The 13601-nt window shown below is 38.6% G+C and overlaps 2 protein-coding genes across 2 annotated transcripts in view; one reads left to right on the top strand and one right to left on the bottom strand.

Annotated features, from left to right (window-relative positions):
- Positions 1-12805, bottom strand: part of LOC126369023 (leucine-rich repeat and immunoglobulin-like domain-containing nogo receptor-interacting protein 1) — a 40219-nt gene extending 27414 nt beyond the window's left edge. The window contains exon 1 of the mRNA XM_050013306.1: positions 12620-12805. Coding sequence (XP_049869263.1) covers positions 12620-12622 — 3 coding nt within the window. The 5' untranslated portion in view covers positions 12623-12805. The remainder of the gene's footprint in view (positions 1-12619) is intronic.
- The window catches only part of LOC126369034 (rab3 GTPase-activating protein catalytic subunit), a 46652-nt gene that overhangs the window by 31088 nt on the left and 1963 nt on the right, over positions 1-13601 (top strand). The window lies entirely within an intron of this gene.

Here is a 13601-nt window from a genome sequence, read left to right as displayed (position 1 = left end):
GCGGGCTGAGCTAGGTTTATCTCACCCCTTCCTGGTCTTACTTTAGTCTTCAATCGTATCGGCGTCAGACGTCACACACATATATGCGCGTGTACGATAACGTCTATGTGTAGTGTCTGTGTAAAAGGATGTTTTTTGTATGAAGTGTCCTGGGTGTGGCGAAAGCCTCCCCTCGTGTAGTGTCTGTGTAAAACGAGGTTTTTTTGTATGAAGTGTCCGGGGTGTGGCACAGGCCGCCCCTCAATCATCCGGAGAGGGTAGACTATATCCAATGACATACCAGAATTTAGGAAAAGCTACCTAAATTAATCTGACCGGGACTCAAAGCGGTGCCTCTATTTTGAGGATCGAGATGTCAGTGGCGAAGTATGGCGAATAAGAAAATGACAGGTATAACTTAAAATTAGGAGATGTTTGCAAGAATCAGGGACAATAAAAAGGTTAATATAATTTGGGTATAATTACTAGGTCGCGGTACTCGCGGTCAAGTATTTTAAAATTCCAGCCTAAAATAAAACACCGATTATTTTTTGTAACAAAGTACCTTTGACCTTTTCAAGTGGAAAGTTCGTGCCGAATTTTAAATGTTGGAAACAGCTGCAAATGGACACCATCTAATGAAAGTGAAAACTTCCAAATGTGTCCAGATAATTATCACGCACGTAATCGGAGCAATGCCGAAATGTTCCCTCTTTATTACGGTTTTATAGACCATAGATGTTTTGATAAAATAAATAGAAAATAATATTAATTTAATTTTACAAAATTTATCACGAGTTGTCGGTTTATTTTTAAAATAGTGAAAACAAACTTTGAGGTCACAGGTTCGAATCCAGCACGGGCCTAAACCAATGATTATCGAATTTGTTTTCGAATACCTACATGTTTGGATCATAAATTATTATCACGTGCTCAGCGGTGAGGAAACCTACATTCCCGTGAAATGCATTTTCGGAGGTATGTGACCTAACCTGTATTGGGCTAGTTTTTCCTTCGCGGGTTAGAAAGTCAGACAGGCAGTCGCTTCTGTAAAAAAACCGGACCTGTCAAATCTTCAGGTTAGGTAAGCGGATCCTGTGAAAAACGGGATACTGCTGGTGGTGAAAACAAACTACTTCCATTTCCTAAAAAGGAGAATTTTGATTAAAAAAGATGAGGTTTTTTTATTTCACTTGGACGGCAGGTGGGCCAACTGATGGTAAGGGGTCACCGTCGCCTACGGATATTTGCGGCACCCAGAGTATTGCCTATGTGTTGTCGACCTTGAACAGCTTTTTTCACCCCATATCACAGCATAGTGGGATCACCTTGGAGGGAAGTTCATTCCACATTTTACACGTACGCAACAGAAAGTTCCGCAACTTTCTTTGTATATTCTGATTGAATCACAATTTCTTTGTAATTTCTTATTAGCAATAACACATCACAATCAGAAGTATTTTATGATTTTGAAAACGCTACACGTGTTAGAAAGCGACCCGAATTGGCAATACCTACCTGCTTAAGTTTATTGAACAGGTTTCTTTCCATTCGAATTTATGTTGCTAAATTGATATCATCATCAAATTGATATAATATGATGATAATTTCATTTCTATCATGACAAGTGAGTTGACTTTTTTACAATCAAGGATGTTATAAAATATGAATTAGTCATTGTAATTCCAATTTGCGTGCGTGTACTTATACGTTTAGTTGTTCTATATTCATAATGCATGCGTCGACGGATGCAGAGCAAATTACGGACTTTTGTTTCTGCATGACTACCCGCGGATTTCCAACCAATTACAATTCAATCAAGATTTGAGGAATTCGATATTTTGCCTATTATAATATCCCAGTAAAAATACTCGGTAGAATCAATCTTTGCTCTGAAGAAAAATACATTTTAACTTAAAGGCTAATAATATTTGTATGGGGTCCGTAAACCCCCCCCCCCCCCTCTTTACCCCGTAAAACTACTTACGCAATTGTGATTTGTTAAAACTTTTAAGTACAAAGAAAAAAATGTCGTGAGTAAACACAGTGACCCCGATTCCTGCAGACAAATCCTAATTTTTTTTTAAAGTTATACCTGTCATTTTCTTATCCGCACCAGTATATCGCTTTCGCTATGAGGTATAGAGATTATGGGTAGAAAAAGTGGTGCTCAGCTCTAGAATGTAGTTCGACCTAGTCATCGTTAGATTTCACACAATGACTTTACATAGTCGCTTGAGAAATAATTTCGCTGAGTCAAAATTGTGTGGTTCACGATCACGTTGTATACTGCCATTAACCCAGTGGTATGTGGGAGGTTGGGGCAGTGCAGCGGGTGCCGGCTGCCATTCATTAATCCTCAGTGTGTGACTGACGAGCGCCGTGTCGCCGAGACAATATACGCGCCACAATAGTGGGTCTCGAAGACTCCCACGGCGCGTGCGTCGACCGTGTAATCATCGACACAGTTACTCTGCCCATTGTCTCCGGCTTCGAAGGGTTTTTCTCCATCCGCGGAACTCCGGTGAAAATTCCAAACAAAAAATGCAATGACACTTACTAATGAATGACCGTCCAAGAGCAGCGTACGCCAGCCTCTTATTGTTTCGAGCCATTTCCCTCAGTATCAAAGGCGGCCAAAGTCTCAAGAAATTCATTATCCTAAGCAGATTTATTATCGGCGAACTTTTCCGTAGAAAAGCAACTTCAGGGTATTTTAATTTTAAATCTATTGTTATGTTTATGAAACAGTATAGCCGCATTTTTATGAATTCTAAGAATAATGAAGGTGCAAGTATATTGCGGGGGGTGGGGCGCGGGTGGCGGGGCGGGATAAGGACCAAGCCTGCCGCATCTCTCGGGGGTGATGCCGTCTGCCCAAATAGCCTATAAATAGAAGCTTTCAACCCGAAAGTTATTCTGGATTTACGGTATGGGTAGACGTGACTTCGCGTCTGAGGGTCCCAGTCAATCGGTGATACGCGCCTGTTTGTTTGGGCCGCGTCCGTTTATTATCTCGGGGATACTATACTTAACCGTTTATTGTGATGGTATAGTCTATAGGTGAGATAAGTATATCATTGAGGCGTAAAACTTTTATGATTCCGCTACAGCGGTGGTGACGATAAAATAGATTGCCGTCTGATCATTACCCCTGTTATGAAGCGAAGATTTTATACGTGACGTTGCGTACTCTAAACTAACAGTTTCGTGGTAAATCTGAATGAACAATAGGTCAGCTATAGGTATTAGTTATCAGGTCCATAATTTGTTTAATTTGTGTCTCGGGTTTGGTCATGCAGAATTTACATAAGCTGCGATTCGTAAAAGCCAATTACACCGTGTACCGAGGCGAGCAACGCCGGGCTCTGTAATTAACTTGTTGGTTGTGTTCAACTTTTCAAAATACAACTTTGGCAGCTGAAACGGGGAGTCACCTCAACTTTGTTTACATATTTAGAGGCACTCTCGAGGTGGAAATTGCAATTTACTCGGAAGCGCACAGTTGTGCAGCTCTTATTTTGGTTTCGTAACGATGCGCATTGTATACCTACCTATATAGTTCAAGCTCTGCAGGCTAATGGTGTAGGAAGGAAATTCCTCGTTAAAAAGAAGCGTGCCACATTCCAAGGATATTTGAAAATTGATTTGTTTACATACACTTATAACTTGCAGCCACTTTAAGACGAAGGTCTACCAGATGGCTCTATGATGAAATGACCTGGGGGGTTAAAATGGCGACATCGAAGCTATTCAACTAAGGAAGCAATATTGCAATTTGACATTTGTGCATATAAAAGTAAGTGCGCAATGCAAACAAATGTCAAATAGCAGTATTTCTTTCTTGGATGAATTGCTTCGATCTGGCCATTTTAACTCTCCAGTAATCAATCATCCATCTGTCGGTTTTCACGACTCACCCGGGAATATAATCTAAACGCGTTCCATGTTTTTTATTCTTCTCCAGTCCAGGTTCAGCACAGAAGCAGTATTTTTTTGTTTATATATTGTAGTAGAATCGAAGTAAATGAGAGTGGTGTGGTCCTAAGCTGCGCACCATTTAGCGCCGTGACCGTGGCGACCATTAATCTATTGATTGATCACGAGTCGTAATTCAACCCTTCAGTTTGCTAAGTCCGGAGTTGCAGGCACTTAGACTCGTTACAGGGCTTAGGGGAGCTTCAGTAGAAGTTGGTCCCAGCTTTGAGCCCGGAAGGCGCTTTCAGCGCTGTTTCCCCAAGAGCTTATAGTAATACTCCCGGCGCCTGTCGCGGCACGAAACCACCTGCTTCAGCGACAGTCGCTGCTTGATTTGAGGATTACTCCCTTGTCGATGAAGGAAAATATACTTGTTAACATGATCTTTTTATTTATTTTTTGTTGTCTAGTGCTTTCTAGAGATACGTTTGTAATCTACTTCTTAATTCATCTGTTAAAATCAGTATTTGTAGTCATTTGTTGTGTGTATAAGGATTTGTTGTTTGTGTGTGTGTGTCTGTGGTTTTTGTATTAGTGTTTGTGTTTGAGTTAGATTTTTCGTTTTAATTTTCTCTTTGTGTGTACTTTGTGTATACCTAAGTACGGGTGAGTAATATAAAAACAAAACCCTTTAGTATTTGTAGTGTCTAATGATCATACGTATAAATATGTAATATATAATGAATTACCTTATACGTAGACTTCAGTTGTCTTTTTATAAAGATGTAATTAAAACCTTCGTTAATGTAAATATATGTTTATTTATTTATTTAAAGTACGGCTTTTATTTAACTCTAATCTTAAAATAAGAAGGTCAGATGTAGACCACAGTAAAGGCCTACATAACGACGTATCATAAGTATATGTGTTAAATATCAGGAGCAGAAGAAGTTTTTAATATATGTATGTTTTAGTATCAAAGTCTATTACTTTTTATTTTAGTACTCCCTTTTCTAGAGAAACCAACAAATAAAACAATCATAATAAATCTACTATAAATCACGTCAAAATAATATAAAATATCAGTAATTAATTTCTTATATTTTTGCTCAAATAATAAATAAAAATAAAAGTGCAATTGTTGTCGAGTAATAGCCACTCCCCCTAATGCGAAAGGCAAAAATGTCCAACAATGTCGTCGATGGAAACTTCTTATAAGGAAATTGAATTTATAGAAACTTATTGCTTTCTGAATAATGTTACATCAGTTCTTTATTGAAAGTAACAAAATCAATATGTACTCTAAGAGTTTAGAAATGGCTTTTACGGAATCCGGTTTTTGTGAGAGAAATCTTATATCAGCGAATTGTAAATAGTAACAAATCGTTTTCTAATAGGTAATTGGCAGGGGTCGTTTTTGAATCTGGAACGTAAAATAGAGATTCATTGTCCAATGAGGGACTTTCTATGCTACGTTCACCAAAACCTGTACAGATGGCGTTGTACAGCTTTGATGTATTAACTACCTATTTTCTCATTACTCGGGTACATAATTATTCCAACATACGTACAATGTAATGGCAATATATAAAAAATAATTGTTGCTTGATATTTGAATCGAGGAGCTCGGTGGCGCAGCGGTCAACGCGCTCGGTCTGCGATTGTTGAAGTAAAGCTACTTTCGCAGAGGCCGGTCATAGGATGGGTGACCACAAAAAAAAAGATTTCATCTCGAGCTCCTCCGTGCTTCGGAAGGCACGTTAAGCCGTTCGTCCCGGCTGCATTAGCAGTCGTTAATAACCACCAATCCGCACTGGGCCCGCGTGGTGGTTTAAGGCCCGATCTCCCTACCCATCCATAGAGAAGGCCCGTGCCCCAGCAGTGGGGACGTTAATGGGCTGATGATGATGATGATGATTTGAATCACATTAAGCATAGTATAATAATGGGTGGAAGATGTAATTGAGCCTGAGTGTAATAAAAAGGGTCCTCATTTATACCCAGAAACAAAGATAAAAGATGCATATGTTTGTTATCCATGAAATTGGAAGGTTAAATGAATGAAAAACTGTACAGCGCCATCTATATTGTTTTTGAGGAACGTAGCGTGGAAAGTCCCTCATAGAGGCATGTGTACGGCTGTGGGATATTTAAATAAACGCTGTTTAAAATTTAAAAAACCGGCCAATAATATTTTTAAAGCACTGAACTCCAAACTTACATAGTACACTACCCGTGCGATGCCGGGGCGAGTCGCCAGTATGGGCTATTTACGTGGAGGCCATAAAATTAAGTGTCACTGAATTTTCACCTCGTCGAGAATTCAAAATGCAGTTTTATTGTCGGCGAATGTAGAAACATCGTTCATTTTTGCTACGTTAGCGTTGCCGGTGCAAACCATTTCTGAGTTTTATTCGGTTATAATGAATTTCATATGACACGTAAATTTGAAAAACACATAACCATACAATACAATACCTACCATACAATACAAAAACTCTTTACTGCACTTGAATCACATTAAAAATTAAAAATACATCCATCCAACCATCTTTCTTGCTTCGCCGCAGTCACCTAAAAATACACTTTATATTTCAGAATTATATGTGCACCGTTTTGTAATCCGTCCATCATTTCAACAGTTTCTAATAAAACTTCTAATAAACTGGAGATATAAAAGTTTTATACTCAAACAGAAGCGCATGTATATTTCCTTCTGAACACTCAACAAGCAATAACTTAGTAGTATGTGTTCAAGTACATCCTTAAAACGCCATACAGTATAGTTTACTGTTATTATTCTGTCGTAAAGGAAAGGAGTTATTGTTAGCAGGAAAAGTTTAATTAGTACATCAACAGGAAAGTACCGCTGAATTCAGGATATTACAATTGATTTATTGTTTGTATTAAGGTTAATCATATCTATAGCCTTTGCATACATAAACATTCGCCTATACGAAACACTTATAGCTACAAGTTACCAGTGACTTACAGATGTTTTCGTGTAATCAGTGCCTAAAATAAATATTTCGAATAGGCCCCATGCAATTCATCTAAGAAAGCAATGTTGCAATTTGACATTTACGCATATAAAAGTAAGTGCGCAATGCAAACAAATGTCAAATAGCAATATTGCTTTCTTAGATGAATTGCTTCGATGTGGCCTATTCAAATGAGATACTTTTACGAAACGTCAAAACGATTTTTTTCCATGGAATTTGTATGGAAATACAGTCGTGTAACGTCATTAATAGAACCGGTCATTCAAATTGAATTCGTAATTCAAATTCGAAAATTAGTCAAAAAGAAAAATGTGATTGATTTTAGAACATCCTAGAGTGGCTTCTAGATTAGTACTTTATCATTTATCGTTGACCTAGTCAAATGCCCTATTGTTTAGTGACAATGACCAATCCATCATCGATAAAACATCCAATAAGCGAGATACCGACCTTCGTGGTCCAGTGGTTGAGCGTTGGGCTCACGGTCCTGGGGACATATCACAAAAATTACTTTGTGGTCCCTAGTTTGGTTAGGACATTACAGGCAGATCACTTGATTGCCGAAAGTAACATGATCCGTGCTTCGGAAGGCACGTTAAGCCGTTGGTCCCGGTTACTACTTAGTGATGTAACTAAGTAGCCGTTACATGAGCCATGTCAGGGGACTTTGGCGGCTCAACAGTAACCCTGACACCAGGGTTGATGAGGTTGGTAATTCACCTCACAACCTATACGATAGAAGAAGACGAAGAAGCGAGAAACGAATGTGGCTTTTTGTATGAAACATAGCGTTATTAATACCATTAAGATCTGACCATTTATGCGACCAATTGTGTTTAGTTGGATTGTAAAGGGTATAGCGAGGTAAGGAAGACGAAATGGCCCCCATGGCCCATGACGGAATTATCATTTGTATTGGTATTGGCACTCTAAAAGAATACGAAATGTAAGGTCGTTGACCCCTGACCTTGACCTGTCTTTGAGATATTCGAGAAAGTTCGTACGCGCGCCGAGTTTTTTCAAAATTTTTTTTCCGAAAAACTATAAAAGCTAGAAGGATGGGACCAATTGCGTATAATTAGGGATACTTTGAAAAATATTCTGTATTTTTTTCAGAGTTCTGGTGAAATGACAACTGTGCAAAATAATTAAACAAAATATAAATATATTTTTTTAGTACTGTTCTATTATGTTTACCGCGCCAAAAAAAATATATAATACTCTTTGATTTATATACTTACACCACACAAAAACTGATCAAAATCAAAGAGGCGCTTCTTGAGTAATTATGAATTTACTTAGTGTGCGTACGGCTGGTAGGAACTAATTAAAGAGGTCGTTTTTAGATTAATTATTATAATTACATGTTAAACATAATTTTAATCATCATCATCACTGTTTTCATTTATTACAACATTGACTGCATCATTTGAAAATATTTTCGACAGAATTTCAGCAGGACGTAAAATGCGAGATAGATATCTCGCATGAGCTAAATAATATAATTATTACACTTGCGATATATGAAAATCGACTTGCGAAAATCGTATTTTGGGCAAAAGAAAACCCATTTATGCAAACTGTTTACAATCTGTACTACGAACGGGTTTATAGTTGATTTTGCTGGGCCAATTTATGGTACGGAAAATGATGCCACTATTATGAAGAAAGTGCTACAGGATGCTAAACTTAAAACTCTAGTTCGTAGTACAAATTGTAAACGGTTTGCATAAATGGGTTTTCTTTTGCCCAAAATACGATTTTCGCAAGTCGATTTTCATATGCCGCAAGTGTAATAATTATATTACTTAGCTCATGCGAGATATCTATCTCGCATTTTACGTCCTGCTGAAATTCTGTCGAAAATATTTTCAAATGATGCAGTCAATGTTGTAATAAATGAAAACAGTGATGATGATGATTAAAATTATGTTTAACATGTAATTATAATAATTAATCTAAAAACGACCTCTTTAATTAGTTCCTACCAGCCGTACGCACACTAAGTAAATTCATAATTACTCAAGAAGCGCCTCTTTGATTTTAATCAGTTTTTGTGTGGTGTAAGTATATAAATCAAAGAGTATTATATATTTTTTTTGGCGCGGTAAACATAATAGAACAGTACTAAAAAAATATATTTATATTTTGTTTAATTATTTTGCACAGTTGTCATTTCACCAGAACTCTGAAAAAAATTCAGAATATTTTTCAAAGTATCCCTAATTATACGCAATTGGTCCCATCCTTCTAGCTTTTATAGTTTTTCGGAAAAAAATTTTTGAAAAAACTCGGCGCGCGTACGAACTTTCTCGAATATCTCAAAGACAGGTCAAGGTCAGGGGTCAACGACCTTACATTTCGTATTCTTTTAGAGTGCCAATACCAGTACAAATGATAATTCCGTCATGGGCCATGGGGGCCATTTCGTCTTCCTTACCTCGCTATACCCTTTTCAAGTCATTTGGAGAATATTTAATAAACCTACATGTCCAAGATGTAAACTTTCACTCGTATCACTTTCTTCTTTAAAATGAATGATTTAATCAAATGTGTCACTTTTCTGAGGATATAATTTCGATACTCGATATTTTTGTTAAGCTAATACGGTAAACTTTACCGTTTTCATTACGTAGTGTTTTCTGATATAATAAATAAATGAAGTGCGATTGTAAAAAAAAAACTTTTTTGTGTATTATAAAAAAAGTAAGCGTTTTTATATTTTATTACCATCAACCTTTCTTTAGTAAGTAACTGTTTGTCTTGCGGGACATGCCAATTCAACGAAGGGATAAATAAATAACATTAATTATTGCCGGAAAGCTTTTCTCTTCTCTCCTGTGGGTTTTTTATTTGTTTGTTCATTTCGACTTGGTTGTGTGACCAGTGACCGCGACCTCATCAACCCTCTAAATCTTAAGGTGTAAGGGTTACTATTGAGCCGCCAAACGTCGCTGACATGACTCACGTAACGACTACATACACTCGGGACCGATTGCTTAACGCACTTCCAACGCACGGATCTTCTTACTTTCGGACTATCGGGTAATCAGCCTGCAATGTCCTAACCAAACTAGGGATCACAGTGATTTTATGAAAGCTTTTTGTGCACCGGAAAGCTACTAACTAGTTATTCATCATCTCCCTAGTCATTATCCCGTTTTTCAAAGGGTAGGTAAACACCTGACCTGAAAATTTGACAGGTCCAGTTTTTTACAGAAGCGACTGCCTGCCTGACCTTCCAACCCGCGAAGGGAAAACCAGCCCAATACAGGTTAGGTCACATACCTTCGAAAATGCACTTCTCGGGAATGTGGGTTTCCTCACGATGTTTTCCTTCACCACTAATCATTTATGATCCAAACATGAATTCGAAAACAAATTCGTCATTGGTTTAGGCCTGTGCTGGATTTGAACCTGCGACCTCAAAGTGAGAGGCAAACGTTCTACCAACTGGGCTGGGGACTAGTTACTATAAAACAAAAACTAAAAATAACACGAAACCAACCACCGGCGTGTGTTTAAGTGCTTACGTGGTACTAACCTACCCTAACCTAACTGTATCCACGTTGTACAAACATTTTTAAAACGCCGCAGCAAAAAGGTAGAGCGCGTAAAAGCCGCTAGATTTACTGTTGTTTGAATTGTGCGCTTTTCCTCAACCGACTACTTATTTCACGTTTACAGTGGAAACAAGCGCCATCAGTCCACGTTACGTCGTACGTGACACCGCCCAAAGCCACCAACATACGGGACACAAAATGCCTCGCAATGCGTTTTTAATATCGGTTAACGCAGGTGTTATTGTTATATCCCGCTTGTTACGGTCGCAAGGTGACAGTTAACATTGTATAACATGCTTTTCTTTTTTTTACATTGCGTAAATAGGTTCTTTCTTCAAACGGATGGACGGTTTTCGATTTTATGTAATCTTTGACTGCTGTCTGAGATAATCCTAGGGAAATAATTCATTATTGAGTTGGTTGGCTGAGACGTAATCTTATCAGGTTTTCATACTTGATTTTTAGCTCACTTTAAGTAATCATTGGAAAGGCTAGCTTGCGTAATTTTTTGCATTATTAGATAATGGGTACTGTAATATTTAATCAGCATCGAAAGTTGAGGGTCTTCTTCCTTAGCAGTAGATGTCGAATAAAGATGAGGAAATTGTTTTTAATGGATGTTAGGTAAATTTGTTGTTATTAGTATTTCGTGTAATCGAACGCCTCTGTAAAAAGGCCGTAATGGACGGTAGAGCGGCGGCGCGGCGGCGGCAATCTCCGGATATTGGGCGGACGGGCTCTATCTACATCCCTACAATTTCCACCCGTTTATACGCATTCTGCTTACAAGTATCAACTTTTTGTTATAAGTATATAAAACTGCTTTATAATTGATCAACGATTTCTGAACCTTCAGACTAACTCCTTCCGAATGAAGAGGTGTGTAATTGCCTCGACTATCGGCTTCTTTCCAAACGATAATCTGATTGTTCCGCTATCCGATCGAGTTGTTTTGGTGATTTGACGGCGTTTCAGTGAACGTTCCTATCCGCTACCTAAACGTTTCAGTTTAGATTTCTGTTGATTTAGAAAATTTTAGAAACTCGAAAAGATTCTGAACACATTAAAAAAAGGTATTTATGAGGGTTGAAACATAAATTGTTGGTAATTAAAGGAGATTTGTAACTCGAGAGTGAGAATCCGAGCGAGCTACCCCGGGGGTAAACGCCCCGTCAACAAACACACTATTTAGCGGCACAAGAAAACTTTACCCAGTAAACAAACCGACGAGAAACATCAAAGACGATGAACGACCCGAATCGATACCTTCGCGATCCCAAAACTTTAATAGCGATTCAATAATTTGTGTTTTCGACTTCAGTATTGCTGTTTAGTTTATAGGGCCGTAAATCAAAAATGAATTCTCTCATAGAGAGAAAGTACGTGTTTGACATAGTTGCGCGCGAACGCGCTCGGCAACGCCGGCGATGCATCGCGATCATTAAGGCGATACGCATAGCTTACCCGAGATATGCAGTTGAAAAAGTTAAGCTCACTTCCTTTAATATTTCTCAGATAGCATCATAAAATGCTACTATTTCCTGCATAGATTTATTATTTGCTTGCCAAAACCGTCTTAAGAGAGTTGTAGGTATGTGGTAGCATTAAGCTTCTAATACAATATTTATTCTCTTTTAACTGTATTCTTTATAGTGAACGTAAAATGTAAAATTTTGGTCGTACTTTGTGTACGTAAGGTTCGCCCTCGTTCGGTGCATGTATGCTGAAAATGTGCATGAAAACTTGCCAGAGCCGGCGCGGCGTCTGTTGTCACAGCAAACACAGATGTTTGAGCTTGCATTTACTTCGTTAAGAGCCAAGCTTTCAACTTGATCAAATTTTAAATACATTTAATGAGGTTTTAATAAGTTTACTCAAATCTTAAAGGATCTGATTTATCTTATTACAATTTCTCCGAATGCTTATTTATCATTATAATGAGACCAATGTGTCTATACGATTATGGCGATGAGAGCTTGTTACTCGAAAACGTGATAAAAACTGTGTTTCGCATAATCGTGGAAGAAGCGGCGTATTGTTCGTGCCGGTCGCTGGAGACGCTGTTTTTCCGAAGTGGGTCAATGTACGCGACGAGATTTTCTTTCGTGCGTTACCGATTTTAGGAGTAATAAAACCGAATTTTTTTTGAAAACTCACCATATTGTTAATATCCTCGCCGAAAACACAGAAAATCCTTCAAAAATGGTCACTTTTACTTTACACTTTCACGTTTCTTTTTGCAATTTTTGGTATGTAAATCACCGGTAGTTTGTCATCGTTAGGTCACTCAGCGGGTAAGGGGTCACTGGTTGCGGGTGTTAGGCTGTCGTCGGCAGGCCCATGGCGGCGGGTGCGCGCGCGGCAGTCGGCTGCGGAGTGCGGCGCCGGCGCGCGGCCCCCACCAGCTTCCTGACCTACACCCAGTTCCGCGGCACCGGCGCACACGCGCCTCCGGTAAACAAACGGTTCACCGACCGATTGCAACCACAAGAAGCCAAGTCCGAAGCTCGCTAGCCCCTGGCCGTCTCCACGCATTTGTAATTCAATGCGGTAACGGTCCCAAGAGCGTTCGCGCGTTCAGTTTACTTGACTCGGATTCTGGGTCACGGCACACAAATCTCCGAATGTTTCGGAGATTATTGAGTGTCAGGTGGCGTGGGTGCGACGGTGATTAGCCGAGTTGTCCGCGGCGTCTTGCTTCCCGAGCCTCTTCAATACAAAATTTGCATACACGAAAGAGAAACCGCTTAGCATATTGCGCGCCGTGTCGTCATGATTTATTTACTTTCTTTCGGAGGTCGTGTATTTGTCTCCTTAAAATTGCCTCCCAGTGAAAGTTAAAATGAAGTTGGCGTGGCACGTGACAGTTGTTATTTAATGAACACAGTAGAAATAAAAAAAATACTGACAAAGTACACACACGTTCTAAAAGATTAGATAGATTTTTCAGTTGCCGCATATAATCATCTGAATTTACATAATAGTGCACCAGATTTTGTAAATTGTATATGTTTGTAGTATAAGTTTTAATTGATAAACTAATTTGGGACTGCATAAAAGATAGTTTCTGGATCCTAATTTAATTACAAACACGTCTGCTAATATCGCGTTTATGTTACGTGACTTTAATGCGGGGAAT

This window comes from Pectinophora gossypiella, chromosome 1 (assembly GCF_024362695.1).
Source record: "Pectinophora gossypiella chromosome 1, ilPecGoss1.1, whole genome shotgun sequence".
In the NCBI taxonomy this organism is placed as follows: domain Eukaryota; kingdom Metazoa; phylum Arthropoda; class Insecta; order Lepidoptera; family Gelechiidae; genus Pectinophora; species Pectinophora gossypiella.
The sequence above is the reverse complement of the archived record's forward strand: the minus strand, read 5'-3'. Positions and strand labels throughout refer to the sequence as shown.